Source organism: Eutrema salsugineum, unplaced genomic scaffold (genome assembly GCF_000478725.1).
Source record: "Eutrema salsugineum unplaced genomic scaffold, Eutsalg1_0 scaffold_13, whole genome shotgun sequence".
Taxonomy (NCBI): Eukaryota; Viridiplantae; Streptophyta; class Magnoliopsida; order Brassicales; family Brassicaceae; genus Eutrema; species Eutrema salsugineum.
Genome location: NW_006256885.1, coordinates 5,419,453 through 5,434,878, shown reverse-complemented (window position 1 = coordinate 5,434,878; position 15,426 = coordinate 5,419,453). Strand labels below are relative to the sequence as shown.

The 15,426-nt window shown below is 38.9% G+C and overlaps 5 protein-coding genes across 11 annotated transcripts; 2 read left to right on the top strand and 3 right to left on the bottom strand.

Moving 5' to 3' along the window:
- Nucleotides 1-421: 421 nt before the first annotated feature.
- LOC18025274 (retinoblastoma-related protein 1) lies at nt 422-6,196 on the bottom strand. Of its 3 annotated transcripts, none has more exons than XM_006407285.2 (18): nt 5,965-6,196; nt 5,408-5,505; nt 5,191-5,295; nt 4,968-5,110; nt 4,784-4,880; nt 4,649-4,695; nt 4,187-4,379; nt 3,979-4,045; nt 3,715-3,894; nt 2,551-3,615; nt 2,286-2,448; nt 2,076-2,148; nt 1,746-1,922; nt 1,534-1,653; nt 1,311-1,443; nt 1,097-1,209; nt 863-978; nt 422-769 (listed from the first exon to the last, which is right to left on the bottom strand). In XM_006407285.2, the coding sequence occupies exons 2-18, from the start codon at nt 5,489-5,491 to the stop codon at nt 610-612; spliced, it is 3,036 nt and encodes a 1,011-aa protein (XP_006407348.1). In that variant the 5' UTR covers nt 5,492-5,505; nt 5,965-6,196; the 3' UTR covers nt 422-609. The 3 variants fall into 3 exon arrangements, with proteins under 3 accessions (XP_006407348.1, XP_006407347.1, XP_024014891.1); XM_006407284.2 differs by having other exon boundaries at nt 422-766; XM_024159123.1 differs by lacking the exon at nt 5,965-6,196 and having other exon boundaries at nt 5,408-5,515.
- Nucleotides 6,197-6,548: 352 nt separating this feature from the next.
- Nucleotides 6,549-8,562, top strand: LOC18025273 (bifunctional protein FolD 2). The gene is made up of 5 exons (XM_006407283.2): nt 6,549-6,778; nt 7,303-7,486; nt 7,616-7,773; nt 7,874-8,086; nt 8,203-8,562. The coding sequence occupies exons 1-5, from the start codon at nt 6,665-6,667 to the stop codon at nt 8,431-8,433; spliced, it is 900 nt and encodes a 299-aa protein (XP_006407346.1). The 5' UTR covers nt 6,549-6,664; the 3' UTR covers nt 8,434-8,562.
- An 83-nt stretch (nt 8,563-8,645) lies between these two features.
- Nucleotides 8,646-10,222, bottom strand: LOC18025272 (cilia- and flagella-associated protein 20). Of its 4 annotated transcripts, none has more exons than XM_006407282.2 (6): nt 10,139-10,222; nt 9,965-10,024; nt 9,814-9,845; nt 9,375-9,616; nt 8,992-9,228; nt 8,660-8,891 (listed from the first exon to the last, which is right to left on the bottom strand). In XM_006407282.2, exons 2-6 carry the CDS (start codon nt 10,015-10,017, stop codon nt 8,880-8,882), a joined length of 576 nt encoding a protein of 191 aa, XP_006407345.1. In that variant the 5' UTR covers nt 10,018-10,024; nt 10,139-10,222; the 3' UTR covers nt 8,660-8,879. The 4 variants fall into 4 exon arrangements, with proteins under 4 accessions (XP_006407344.1, XP_006407345.1, XP_024015382.1 ...); XM_024159614.1 differs by having other exon boundaries at nt 9,965-10,021; nt 10,139-10,199; XM_024159615.1 differs by having other exon boundaries at nt 9,965-10,021; nt 10,148-10,168.
- A 457-nt stretch (nt 10,223-10,679) lies between these two features.
- Nucleotides 10,680-12,417, top strand: LOC18025271 (protein LNK3). 2 transcript variants are annotated; one of them, XM_006407278.2, is made up of 6 exons: nt 10,680-10,850; nt 10,944-11,248; nt 11,387-11,522; nt 11,656-11,775; nt 11,891-12,036; nt 12,151-12,417. In XM_006407278.2, exons 2-6 carry the CDS (start codon nt 10,956-10,958, stop codon nt 12,272-12,274), a joined length of 819 nt encoding a protein of 272 aa, XP_006407341.1. In that variant the 5' UTR covers nt 10,680-10,850; nt 10,944-10,955; the 3' UTR covers nt 12,275-12,417. The 2 variants fall into 2 exon arrangements, with proteins under 2 accessions (XP_006407341.1, XP_006407342.1); XM_006407279.2 differs by having other exon boundaries at nt 11,384-11,522.
- Nucleotides 12,418-14,387: 1,970 nt separating this feature from the next.
- On the bottom strand, nt 14,388-15,175 carry LOC18025270. Its single transcript, XM_006407277.2, has one exon. It carries the CDS (start codon nt 15,085-15,087, stop codon nt 14,542-14,544), a length of 546 nt encoding a protein of 181 aa, XP_006407340.1. The 5' UTR covers nt 15,088-15,175; the 3' UTR covers nt 14,388-14,541.
- Between the last annotated feature and the right edge of the window lie 251 nt (nt 15,176-15,426).

Genomic DNA, 15,426 nt, shown 5'->3' with positions numbered 1-15,426 from the left:
CATCAGCAATACTGACGCTGATTTCTATTATTATCTTTTTTTTCTTTCTGACAAACCAATCAATATTCAAACACAAACAATTGACTAGCTCAAAAGACCGATTCAATAGGAAGTGAGAATGGAGTTCGAGCCAAAACTATTGCATGCATCTTGATTCGTTAAGCAAAAATGTTTATATTCCATGTGGGAAATAAAGGCTGCTTAATCAATACGCACCGCTCAATTCAAAGCATATCTACATTTTTCTTACAGACCAGTCAATATTCAACACAAAAATGTTTTGATATGACGTGACCACCGCTAAAATTAAGAACCATGAAGAATTACAATGATGAATCGCTTACATTTTACAAGCACAAGTACTAATATTAGAACCCTAAAATTAAAAGAAAAAAAGGATATTTATTTTATTTAACGGTTATTAGGACTGGCTTGAATTTGATAGATTAAGAAAGAGAAACAATACAATAGAAGGTATCCATCCGCTCATAGCCTGAGGTGATCACTAGAAAGCTAAACATAAAAAAAAACAAACTCTCTAGGGAAACAATTTACAGATGAGAGGATAACTGAAGAGAAGTTGGCGTTGCAAATAGCGAGAAAGATAATTTATGAATCTAGTGGCTCGGTTTTAAGGCGTGCACCACCAGAGGATGATGCGTCGCTTCCATTTTGGTTTTGCAGGTAAAGGCTGTTTGCTACCATAGAATCGCTGACCAGTCCTGCTTCTACGTCAAAGTTCAGCGTCCTCTTGCGGTTGCTGCTGCTGCTGTGACACCAAATGAGATACATGGGTTGGTTTTGATCCAAATCTTGTGCATGGTATAGAAAACGCTGATGAGAGATAGTGTTTTCGACTTACTTGTTCAAGCGGTTGTTAATGGCAGATAGGTCCTTCGAAGGGCTCTGGTAAGCATGTGTACTCTCTCCAACACAAGCATAGTAACTCTTTGAGCTGTGTGAGATAAGAGCATCCATCTGCACACAACACCTCCAAGGTTAACCAAATCAATTTGATCACCTATCTATCTCCTCCTCAAGACTTGGGTCATATATTATCATGACAAAAGAGTTAATTACTAGAGGATCTCTTTACCTTTGATCCCCGAAGAGGAGAAACATAAACATTGTGCACTGCAGATACTTTTTTAGGGGACATGTCTGGAACACTTGGAAACACCGATACCTTTGGCGATCCAGGACATTGACCTGTAAATAACCCAGTATAAGACAATAAATTAACTTAGGGACTGCATTCATGGATGAGAAAAGCTCACGTCTAATAAGAACCTATCTAAGTTCTTAACTACCTTCAGGCTTATTATTAGTCTCCATAGCCTGATCGTTTCTCACAGGAACTATCTCCACCAGCAACGGCTTTACCGCGGGAATAAATACTTCGTTGTAGAATGTGATGATGTCAACATGATCTGGCCCTACTCTCTGCAACACAAGGCATTGTCACAAGCTTAGAGTTTTCCACAGATTAACGACAATTGTTCAACTTAAAGTTAAGGATGTATATATAAATACCCCTTGACGGCGACATTGTAACGAATCCACATAAACGCTGCGGAAAACTAGTGGTTTACACTGTGGTTGCTTCCGATAATTGTATATGATTTCCCTGAAAGTCAGGCTCATTTGGGATATCTACAGGGTGATCCATGAAAAAAGTGTGAGCGGAAGAGAAGCCATTATAAACCAGACAACATATAATTAAGACCTTGAATCACTCTGCTCACCTTGGCCACTCCGTAAAAGCAGCAGAGAATGATCTGGTCAATATGTCGATTAAATAAAAGAGAAGTCCGTTGAGCAAGTACATGTTGGAAGAGACAGTATACACTCTCCCTTATTTGCTGCGAAAGTTGTAGCCTTTCCACCATTCCGTTGATTCTGACAGCAGCCAATTTATTAATCTGTGGAAAAACCATTATATAGTGAAAATGACAGTTAATACAAAAGCCACCCTCATCAATATCACGACATTTTATGTGCTATATTTCGATTACATCCAACCAAACGATTAAATATTGTAATGGATATTAGCACCAAACATCGGATTGACCTACCTTAGTGAAGAAAATATTGATACCAGTCTCTGCACAAGTTTCTCCTCCACCTCCTGGGTTGGGCCGTGTAGGACTGTACACAGATATCCGAAAAGATAAACTTAACAAGTACCGGGATATAAAATTCAGGAAAAGCAAACTAACTTGGCGGACTTAAAAAAAATAGGTAAACTAACTCGCCACTTCTACCCACAGTTACCCAAAATGTACCTGGCAAATGCAGACTGCAACGGAGGTGGAGGCATCTTGGATTTGACATTGCTTAAAGCCAACAGACGATCCTTCACTGGTGATGTAAAGGAATTGCGTTCAACTAGAATGCTGCGGTAATCAGTACACAGTCTTTTAGGCGATTTAATATCCCCATTTTGTCCTGCATGGCAGTATATTTTGGATAAGAAAATCACACCATTCAACAGCAGGATGGCAAGGGACGTTTCAACTGTTTTTTAAACTAAAAACAAAAATAAATTACCTGGACATGTTTCATGCTTTTGGATAGATGATGGATGATGTAATCCTTCAGAGAAGTTAATAAGTGCTGCAATTGCATCCAGAGAAGGCATCGGTTCAGCTAGCAATCCGAGCCGATTAATCTCCAATGCAAGCGATGGCCTGGCAACAATCAGAGAGTTGTACATTGAAGAGCCTTTCTCCCATACCATACTCTCGAGAAGCCGTTCCTCCAGTGAATTTAGATGCCGTCTCAACTCTCTTGGCAAAGAATCCTCGTGTCTAATGAAACTCTCTATAACCTTGCTGAGATCAAAGGCTGTGATCCCAGTCCTCTCCAGAACAGCCGGGAACAGCATTGTTATGGTTTTGTGGGTAGCCAAAACCAGTTCAGCTGAACAAGCAAGCATGCATCTATGGAATCTCTCATTTGTCAATAAAGAGTTTAAGTTATTTGCATGCAAAATCTGTGCTTCTGCTTTACACATTGCCTCAAGAACTCTGTAGTATAACTTGACAGCTTCTAATCTCCGCTGTTCTGCCCATATGTCATCCATCAGGTTAACAGGTTGCAAACTTCCGCTTGCACATCGGTCACCAAGGGAACTATTTGGAAAAATAGCTTCCAAGATTACATGTGCTCTTCGTATGACATCACTTGTTATATCCCTATCACACGATTTCAGAAAATGTTCCAACCCAGGAGAAGGTTTTGGCAGAAGCGGACATATAACAGTCCTGAGCCATTTGGCAGTTGTCATTGCTGTGCTCACTGGTGTTGCTGTCAACTTGTTAGCACCGCTAATACTATTTGTCTTAGCGGCAGGTGACTTATGAGGAGAGAGTGGACATATAAATGTCCTCGCAGGTGAGCTCAAAGAATCAATTTTTCTCTTAACACCAGTAATATTTACAGCTCCTGCAGATAAGGTTCCAGATCCCAGTAAGCTATCCTCTTCATTGATGAACAACCTCTCATCTAGTTCGCCTTTATTGCAAACTGCATCATCGTAATCTTTTTCTAGTAAGCTCAAGCTAGTAGAGATGGATGCCTCATCCAGTAAATCCTCAAAGTAGGTCAAGCCATCTGAAAATTGAAACGCCATTTTCAAAAAACAATCAGGTAACGATTTAATCAACTCACAACTCACAAGACTTTATGAAAGGAAGATGTTCTTAGACCAACCTCGGTCAATATTATCTAGCTTGTCGGTTTGGCACGTGGATGCTGAAGCTGGCTTCTTCTTCAATATTGTTTCTATCAAATTATTTGCCTTGTCCATTGTTGTCCTCAACTCGTTTTCTGAGGCGTCATATATCTTGCAAAGTGATGCAACCAAGTCTACATCTTTGTCACCTTTCTTAACTGAAATTCATCACAAATATGAGAATAGAGAACAGATATTCAATGCCACCAGGGTTAGAGGAGCAGAAGAAAATAGAAGCTTACCGAAGCGTGAAGAGTCTTGGGTGCTGAAAATTCTAAACCGACAAGGGATGTGTATGATCAAAATAGCCTATTATTGAAAAGAAAAGTTAGGCTTTGCTTATCTACATTTTAACAAACATTTTGCAAATGAAGCGTCTATCAAGTAAACTAAGTAAAACAAGATTAAAATAAGTGACAGACTAGGAATGCTCCAGAGGTAGTCACTAACCAATATAGAAATTAGGCCATTAGTGCATGTCACAAGGTCTTTAAATCGACTAAACGCATGGTTTCGGAGTGCTAAAAAGAGTAACCATCCAAAACGGTAACTATCCGGCAAATAACTAGCAGAGTTTGCTGAGGTCTTTTCTGCGTTGGCATCGTATGTCAAGAAGAATTCCCGGTACCCGCGTTTGTAGAAACTGTTACCAAGAATAGTACCAAAAAACGTTATACCTACAGGATAATTCACTTGAACATATTCACACAAAGACCAGAAAACTGAAATTCTACATAATGATAATATGGAAATTTGAAGGAATAATTCAGGCTCGTCTTCTAACTATTGCATAGTGAGAAAGTTTGCTTCTCAGATTCAGTTATTAGAACCGTATCTATCTAAACCACTATCATGCCACAAAACAAAGAAAATGACAAAAGAGTGCAACACAGGAGGGTAACTAGAACTCACTTGCTTAGAAGGGTAAGATGCACCAAGTTCGCCTGCAGCTCCTTTGTCTAATAAGTAGAAATAGCAATAGGTAACACGGGTTAAGAGAAGAAGTAAAAATTAGCAAAAAGTATATACAAAGAGCTTAGGCAGTACCTGAAGTCTGTTCTCCCAGTCTTCACCATAAAGTTCACATAGCACAGGACCAGCCTTGACCACAAACTGAGATAACTCTCTAAAGAAATCCATAATACTGAGACAGAAACAAGGAATATTATCAATAATAATGTATTAAAGCAAAAAAAAGTAAAAAAGGAAGGATGAATTGGGCATTACGTACTTAAGCTTTAGAGCCCTCAGTATCTGACACAGATTAAACCCATTATCACCAGACACTGACTGACCGTCCGCTTCTTTTCTCACACTAAGCATCTTCACTGAATAGAGAATAAACGCAAACCAGAACCTCTCTACCTCCTCCCGCTAATAAGCAGAATAACAAAGAATTAGTCATATTGAATCATACTGTTAAACTGATAAAGGAGAAGAAAACTGTATTTCACCGTTCCACTTCCAATGTTAGACATGTTTGCTGACAAAATCCGTTTGGTTTCTGCAAACAACTTCAAAGCTTCGTCGCAAACGCTCCCTTGAAGAGATAGAACTTTCTACAATAAAGAAATTAATTATCAGGATTAGCGCAATTCTTCAAATCATCGGGAGAATTCAGTGGCAATTATGTATGATAATGCAATTTAATCACCAAAGAAAGAGTAAAACCTCGCATAAGTCCAAGAGAGATGCTTCGCTTCTTTTTCCATTGGAATCAATGGGTGGGGTCACTGGAGGCTGAACTTCTTCCATAGTCTCCAACGCAGCTGAAAACATAATAAATCAAGCTAATTGTTCTCCCAATATACTCTGGTTAAGTGAAGGAAAAAAAAGAGACTACTTTTCACGGCAATCTGATTCGTTAATTACAAACTGAGCTTCAATAGGAACAAAATCAACCAAACTCATCGGGAAGAAGCCACCGAACAACACATAAGATACAAAAAAAAAAACAAATTGCAAATTCCCGATACTTATGAGAAGGTCCTGATTTTAGAAAGAGGAATTTGGAGGGGAAACTGAGAAATTGGGAATAAACTCATAGTTTTAAATCCAGGCAAAAATTCCCCAAAATCTGTTTGAACAAAAAACTTTCCATTTTTTTCCTCTTGGAGAAAAATCTCGAAGTTGCAATTAAATAGCGAATCATCGATGAAAAGAGGTGAAAACAACCCACCCAGAAATAAAATTCAAAGAAAAGGAAATGCAAAAGAGAAAGATCTTACATTTTTGTATCACAGATCCCAAAATCGAAACGCAGCTGATTAACGCTGAACAGAAGATCCAACTTTTAAGAACTCCCCACTGCTAACGCCTCCTCAGGAAATCGACGAATTAAAGATGAAACAGTGAGAGAGAGATCTCCGTACTCCTACTAATTTCCCTATTCTTCCCTTCTGACTCTCTCTCTCTCTCTCTATCTCTAGACTGGGGTCTGATTATGCGGCAAACCCTAGAAAAAGAATATATCTCGCGCGGGAAAAACAACACCAAGTATACATACACATGCGTATACAATTATATACGCGCACTACCAACCATTGATATGTCGACACGTACTCATCTGTGACCCAATTTACCGCCAAAACTTTCTTACAGTTGCGTGAAACGCTGGGAGGGAAAGATTCGCCGTTACGGCGGCGTTAAAACAAACGGCGTGGGACATAAACGGCGTCTGGGTTTTCGTGACCGCGACAAAGCCTCGTGTAAGTTACGATGGGACCCACCGTCATACGACGCCGTCGTGTGGTTGGATCTCACCGAAATCACCTCTTTACCATTATGGAACGTTTGGTTGCAAGAGGTGGAGTGTTCTATTTGCGGATGGATTCAGATTTAAGTCTTGCTCGTCATCATTGACTGTGGATACACACTACACTAACCAGAGAACCAGATATTTCGACACAGGCGGATTCCGACTAGCTCATGGCGTCACCATCTGATCAAACGGCGAAGATTATCGACGGGAAGGCGATTGCTCATACTATCCGATCAGAGATCGCCGAGGAAGTTCGCGATCTATCTGAAAAACACGGCAAGGTAGACGCATCTTACAGCAATTATATTCAATTTTCACGGTTTTATCACTGTTTAGGATCCAAAGATATGATCTTCTGTTCTGTAGAATGAAAGACTTAATTTTATGTGTCTTTGTATAATTCTCTCGTTGCTTTTAAACAAAGCGTGATTGATGATAAAATTATTGGAATTTAACTCTCTTTTAGCTGTAAGGTTCTAGCTTTAGGCAGCTATAATCACATCTCTTCTTTTGAAATAGCTCAAATGTCAGCTCCATTTCAGTTCATTCAATGAAAACCGCGTCTGCGTTGGTCACTTCTACTTCTATAGGAAGATTTTTTTGGCTTTAGGTTCATGAAAACTTTACTTTTGTGGTTTTGGTCTAAACATTAGCATACTACCTGTCTAAACGTTATACAAATGGTGTGCTAAGTGTGTATGGTTTAATATCTCGCTCCCAACGAACGGTTTGTTCTTATGCTTTAATCGAGTCTGATTTCAACAACGCACAAGAATGAATCGAGTCTAGTTTTACCTTCGCGCAGGTCCCAGGACTAGCGGTAGTTATAGTTGGGGTACGGAAGGATTCACAGACTTATGTGAATATGAAGAGGAAAGCGTGTGCTGAGGTTGGGATAAAGTCATTTGATGTGGACCTACCAGAGGATGTTTGTGAAGCTGATCTTATAAACAAAGTTCATGAACTAAATTCAGATCCGGAAGTCCATGGTTAGCTTTACTGTAATAAATTATTGATTTTGTATGTCTCATTTGGAGCTTGAGTGTTTTTTTGGGTAAAATCCGAAATAGTCCTGTCTCTCTACTGCAGTTATATAAGCTCTGGTACTTGATTTGTAGGTATATTAGTTCAACTCCCATTGCCAAAACATATTAATGAGGAGAATGTTTTGGGTGCAATCAGTATTGATAAAGATGTAGATGGCTTCCATCCTTTGAATATTGGTAAGCTAGCCATGAAAGGCAGAGAACCCCTCTTCCTTCCATGCACCCCAAAGGTATTGCTCCGTCTTTGCATACAGACTTCAGCCAGAATTTACGACATCTGGTTTATCAGCGACAAGAACCAAGAAAATTTGTCTGATTTGTTGTGTGCAGGGATGTTTGGAACTCTTGGTGAGAAGTGGCATAAAGATAAAGGGGCAACGAGCAGTTGTAGTAGGTCGGAGTAACATTGTTGGTTTGCCCGTTTCACTTCTCTTGCTCAAAGCTGATGCTACTGTTACAACTGTACATTCTCACACCAAGGATCCTGAGTCTATCATACGGGAAGCTGACATCGTTATTGCTGCAGCCGGACAAGCCTGCATGGTGATTTTTTCAGACAATATTCCCATTGTCCTTTACAAGATAATCTAGTCTACTTCTTGTAGATAATGCAGATAGTTTTTATTAATCCAAATACACTCTTTGCCTTGCATTTTCAGATTAAGGGCGACTGGATAAAGCCAGGGGCTGCAGTGATCGATGTTGGAACTAACGCAGTAAGCGACCCGAGCAGGAAATCAGGATACCGGTTGGTCGGAGATGTTGATTTCGCAGAGGCTTCGAAAGTCGCAGGTTTCATAACTCCGGTCCCTGGTGGTGTTGGCCCAATGACAGTGGCAATGCTGCTCAGGAACACCTTAGACGGCGCCAAGCGGGTCATTGGCCAGTAAACATCCCACTGTATGTGTATGTAATAAAAAGACTGGAGTTTATCAAATTCAATCAATAATTGTGTGTCTTGATGACATTTTTCCTCAAAGATAATGAAATTCGCATTCCCTTTGAATGTTTATTTCCCACAAATCTGCACAACATGAGGTTGGCATCATTTTACTCAAAGGCATGATGCTGCCATTCGTATTTTTCTTGGCTGCATTGATTCAAGATCATGTACCATATTCATTGAAAATCTTAAGCGTCTATAATCTTATTTCATGAAATTTTTTAACACAAGTCAAACACACTCATGGTAAGGCAAACTCTAATTACCATGGGTGCTACAAGCGAGATCGAAAAACTATCACCTAATGTAGACGCTCTAGGTCTAAATCTGATATAGTTTGCAGTAGTTTTCCTGCGTACCACGACAGTGGCGGAAGCATCCGGAATGAACATTTCATGCTTTCTGCTGCCCAAGAAACAAACCAAAAAAGAATGCCTTGTAAGTAAAAAGAATCGTGCAAGAAAAAAAAGGGCAAAGATAGTAACTAAACTGTGAAAATCCAAACCTGCACTGGAAGATAGAGCTTGAATTCCGGAGGAAGCTCCTCTTCTGAGTAGAGACGGTCAGCAAAATATATACGCCTGAGACGGCAGTTAGCATGAACCTGAACTCGCAATGTCTCAGCATAATTAGTCCCATAAGCTCTCCTAGTAAGATCAGCTAAGTTCAGCTGGATTTGATTCCATCCCTCATCCATCTTCAGTGGCATTGTGCAGATATATGGCTTCACTCTAGTCACAGACTACAAATAAAACATAAAAAATTGTTCCATAGAAAAAATCAGTGACCCAAAAAGCAACATAGAAACTACAGAAGAAGAGCTTCTGCTGTAAAACAACATTCAGAGAAACTAGTGAGACTTAATGAACAAGGGAAAGACATACAGACTTGAAAGTTAGAAGCTCGGAAACGCCGGCGAACATTCTTGTCATCGAGAATCTGAATCTCAAAGGAGAAATATTTCTTCATATTCTTCACTACCAGGACCAAGAAGGGAAGTTTGATACCAAGAGTTGCGGAAAGATCAGCTGGGCATGTAATGAATGTAGACTGGATGTTTGATCCAACTACTTCTAGCACATTGGATTGAATGTCATCATCATGGCAACGCTTCACATGGCCATCCTCCACTATGAATAAAAGAAAACAAAACAGATGATCAGCTAAACCCTAAGTTCTAGAGAAATTTGCAGCTGAGATAGAACATGTAATCAATAACTTTGTTGACCAAAGTTCACTGTTTTGAATACATACAGCTAATAGGTAATTTCGACAAAAATCACACTACCTAAGATTCAATTAATTGAATTTAGAATCAATCACTAACCTTCTTTATCCCATATTTGAAGAGGCTTACTTCTGCAAAAAAAAAAAAACAAAAAAAAAAACAAAAGAAATTGAAAACCATCCATAATTAAGAGAAAATTGAACGATTCCAATAAATCAAAAATTAAAACGAAAAGGTTACAAAAACTTACCCTAGACTGTACAAAATAGACAGAAACCCGGACTGAAACGTGTTCTTGAACATCTTCCTGCTTCACCGAATCCCAAAAAAAAAAAAAGAGCTCGAAGATATAAATCTCAGTAGCCGTCCAAAAAAGGAAAAACAACTAATCTCAATGCGCAAAAAAAAAAAAAATTGCTGCTACCAAAATTACTCGTTGAAGGGCTTGGGCCTTGGTCCACCAAGCAAGCCATGAGCAACCCTTTTGAGATGAAACTTGACATTAGATGCTAATTTTTCCAGTATATGCCCTTCAACAAGATTCTACGTGCCGTTCTACCGCTTATCATATGCCATGTGTAATCTTCTCCACAAATAATTCGCCATGTGTACAATCGATATCAGCCAAGCAAGACACGTTTCTCTGCAGAAATGACCAATTTGTCCTCTAACAACCGAGTCATCAGCGCAGTGTCTCTGAAGGTCATTTTCGGAATGACAAAAAGGCAGTGTCCAAAATCCTGCAAGTTGCAGAGTTTTTAACTTTTTATTTCCCACAAGATCGACTTTGGAGACAAAAAAAAGATATGGAAATACACGTGGACGAATGAGGAGAGCGTTTTAGATGGAGGAACGATCTCATCCACAAATATTGTCTATGAATTCTGAGCCACAAAAACAAGATATACCTCACGCGCTCTCTACTCACGCGCTTATTTTTCTCTTACTTGTGCAGATTGCTGCTCTCTCTCACCTCCTCGGAAGTTGAAACAATACAAACACAATCATCTCTCCTCTCTTTGGTCTTTCTTTTGCTTACGGGTTTTAAAAAATCTAATCGAAAGCTTCTATTTTTTCTTAATCTGAGTTTCTTGATTTGGATCTGATCGAAATTCTCTCATCGGTTTCACTACAAAGTGAGTTTCTCTCTTTTCTTTTTGGATTCATCCTTGTTAGATTCAGCTTTATTCTCTCATGGGTTTCTGAAATAAGTCAGCTTTTTATGATAGATCTATTGAATCATGGATTGTTATTCGGGAAGGAACTTTGAAGAGCTTGTTGTGCCTAATTATCAAGAATCATCATCAGAGACATACCCATCTAGTGGTATGTGGGGTGGATGGAGCATGAACTCCCCTGAAGCTGCAGAGAAATGTTTTGATTACGATGGTTTTACTGGAGATGGATTGCTGTACAGTCAGATGGGTATGAGGACGAGTGAAGAAGAAGAAGAGACCAAGAGGTCAAAGGCTTTCTACGGTGCTTCTTCACTTGACGATTTCGAAGGAATCCAACAGATGGATGATATATTCCTGTACAGTCACTTTCTTTCATCATCATCATCATCATCATCATCATAACTAATAAGTGGTTTTACCAATCTTTATAGGCTTATTATGTTTTCCGATGTAATTGTTGTTTTCTCTCTCTGTTTCCGGTTTTACTGAAGAAGTTCCATTTTAGAGGATGTTCCAGGGAATGATGGAGATGTACATCGTGCTTCCAGCAGCAATAACAGTGTCGGTTCTTCCTCTATGTATGGTAGCAGGGAGGTTCCCATGTTCAATTGTCATGCCATGCCTTTAAATGTAAGAGATTGATCGATTCTATGTCTTACATAGTGTTACAGTTATCAAATTGGAGCTGATCTATGGTGGTTTCCTGTTGACTTAAAGATTATGATGTTAAAGCCTTAAGAATCCTCCTTTTTTTGGTTAAAAGGGTGAGGCTCCATTTACAATATCGGATATGTCTGAAGAGAATATGGTAGATTCACACTATGGGGATGAACTGTCTTCTGAAGAACTCGTGTTGCAGGACTTACAGAGAGCTTCACAAAAGGTGAGTTCGGTGTTTTGTACATTTCAGTTGATATACAATGGACTTGCTTTGTAAGGGTTGTAATATATATTGTGTCTGTGTTAAAAAAATAAATAAAAAAAGGGTTTCTTTCTAGTTAACTGACGAGACACGAAAGTGCTTCCGGGATACGTTTTACCGGCTTGCAAGAAACTCACACGATAAGTTGGAATCAGTCAGCACCGACTCAGAAGAGTTCCATCTGCTAGCATCCAGATATGATTATGGTGATAATACCACCAGGTATAGATCATGTCTTTTTTTTTTCTAATCTCCACTTGAAATGAAATCATTTTTGCTTGTGTTGGTGGTATTCTTATGAGGAGTCTGATCAAAGTGACAGTTGTTTTATGGCAGGTTGAGTAGAGAGGAAGAGATCGAATCAGAAACAAACTCAATCGATAGAGCCATCGCAAACCTCACATTCAACAAGATGGAATCCAACATAAGCAACTTTCCTCTGTCAGAGAGAGTACAGTAACTTCTGCTGGATGCATTCTCGCCTCTTTTGCATTCTCGCCTCTTTATCTACCTCCCAAGTTTTTTTTTTTTCTGGTTACCGTATGTATATATGTGTGTGTATATATAGATGAGGTAAATGTTGCAAACTTCAGTTTTGATCTCTCTCGAAAGAATCTGGTTACTTTTAATTCTTGCAGTGAGGTTTTTACTTTATTAGTGTGTGTGTGACAATATGCTTAGTGGCCTAAGACTCGATATGAATAAGAACATCATGTTTCGACAACTCCGAATTCAACCATAACCAACATGAACTCAAAACAACAATCATTGAATAGGCCTTGCACTGAATAATCAGGAAAGAAAAGCAGGAGACAGGAGCGAGAGGTCAAACGCCAATGGCATCGTCTGATTTTTACGGCAGCTACTTTATAAACTAGCCACGCATTCTTAGGCGCAGAATCATAAACTAGCCACGCATTCTTAGGCACAGCTCTCTTCCATCACTCGTCTGACTAGCTGTGCTTAACATGAAGTTGTCCCTAAAAATGGATGGCTAGTTTATGAAGCTGAACCATGAGCCTTCATGAGATGCAGCCGTATTCTTTAAAAGATATCAGTCATCTATCGGTTAAGCCATTATACCTTCAACACCATTGCTGAGACCATCTATGACCCTTTCTCCACCTGCAAGCCGCATTATAATTGTTGGCAAAAAGGAAAATAAGCTGAATTGTGGACGAGGATGAGACAAATAACGATGATAATGAGATTCTACTATATCTACTGAATCTTTACCTAAGCGGAAACTTAGTGGAGCCTTCTCCCACTACACCGTGAAATTGTTTGAATCAAACTTGGGAGAAGCTCTCTTAAGATTCCGCATAAATAAAGATATTAGATATACTAACGTGAAGCAGTCGTCAATGTTTTAAAACGTATCATTCCACTCTAATTAAGACAGCATCAAGATTGCACACGAAGAAGAATTGTATTAGATGTCAAAAATACTCCCTCTTTTCAATCTCTTTCAGTAATTCAGATTTAAATCCATAAAGCAAACTTAACAGATAAGTTTAAATAAGAAGACATCGAAAAAACACGATAAGAAATGACATACTTTCATGGACGTACGTGTGAACTGTTGAGAAATGGAATGGGAAGAATATAATTAGTCTCCCATGAGATCAAACTTATATAGGAATACAATTTATAAATACTCAGAGACAAGTCAACGAGAAAATAAATACAAGGGATGATATTCAAGGAATTGAGAAATACGAAGAGAAGAGAGTAGTCAAATTGAGAATAACTCTCACTAATAATAAGAGTCTTATAATAATCTATGAATCTATCGTGTAGTCATAATCATCACTACTAGATTCAGAAAGAGATCTAGCCAAAACGAAACTTAAAAAGGAAAAAGAAAACAGAGAGATCACCGATTCAAGAGATAAGATTCACGGTTTCACCTGTGATACCATTTAATATTAGAGAAGATGTTCTTGTGTTGATCTCAAACGGCGATACAGCAAACTTATACACAAAGAGAAGAACCCTAATCGCCAAAAGATACTTGCCGCCCAATCTAGAATATACAAAAGAATGTAAGGCCCAATATCAAGACACAGACAACAAAACTCTGCCGAAGCTTTTGAACTTTTGGGTTTTCTCCGTTGTGTAAATGACGGCTTTGTTTGTCGACTGTTTTACGTTGCATTATTTAAGAATATTATGGAATGTTTTCAAAATATCAATTCTATAGTTAAAAGATGCTTTGTGGCGAAAGTCGTCGGTGTGTTAACGTCAGGACTATATTTGTAGTATTCGCTTGGAACACACACCAACCAAAAAAAAAAAAAACAGGAATTTATTTATTTAGAATTGTTACATTCTGCATCTGCATTTGACCTGGCTTCTTTTGTTGCAGGCAAGTTCAAGCTCTAAACTTTCGAAATGAAAATGAAATCTCATCTGCTTTAAATCTATTCATAGGAGGTTGCATCCATCTCATCTCAGCTTTAACTGTATACGAATCAAGATAACAAAACTATTGTTTTCAACATCCAAGGTCATCTCTGCCTATTGAAAGCTTGCATTTTAAAATTTACTTAGAACAATAACAACAAACACACTCCAAAGTAAGATCCTTTTTAATTGCCAAATCTTGTATCCACAATCTTGAAATTCCGGGAGTATACATTACATACATACTTGACAAAAAAAGCATAAACATTTCAATAAACAAAAGCAACATTTCACATCCGAATCCGACGGTGATTTTCTCAATCAATCCTTAGGCCAAACACTAACCTTCTCCTTCTCAATCTTGACAAACATAGCAGAGACAGCCGCAACGAAATAGATCTGAAGAAACACAACAGAAGGCGTGTGGTAATTCAATACGCTCTTACCCGTCGCCAGCTCAACCAGAAGCAAAGCCACGAGCCCTAACCCAGCGATCCTCCCGTTGATCCGTTCGCTGTATCGGCTAAACCCTAATTCCACTTTTAAACCGTCGGAAACCGGCTCTTTTAGACTCACCGGCGGCAAATACATTCCAGATGCTTTTGACGCAGGCCCGCTTGTCCCTTTCTTCGATTTTCTCACCTCTGCTTTCTTCCCTGTTCCGCTTCGGTATCTGAGTCGGATGTTTGAGAGACGGGACTCGAATTCGTCGGGATCCGAGCCGGTTTCTGAGTCGGGTTGAGTCTCCTCCGTGGACTCGACGTCGGTGGCACGGACGGTGAAGATTCTCGGAGCGTTTTGCTTTCCAGCGGGAAGAAGGCGTAGAGATGAGAAAGGGTTCGTGATTCGCAGAGGTGTTATCGCCATTTTCTTTTAGAGCTTCTTCTTCTTCGTGTATCGCTCTGTCTCTCTATCTCACTCACTCTCCTCCATTACCTCTTTGGATAAGAATATTATTTTATTTTTATTTGTTTTGGCCGGGAAGAATTTTTTTTTATTTTTTTATCTAAAACCTTTTTTCTTTTCTTTTAGGATAGTTTTTTATAATTTCCAGTTTCTATGACTTTTATAAGAAGAGTTAAAAGAAGGTTAGCTTAACTAGTTGGTATTCATTTTTTCGAAAAAGTTTAATACAGGTTACTAGTGAGCATCCACTTAGTTCCAGAATTAAAGAAACTCATATTCAATCTTTGAAAGCTTTAACTT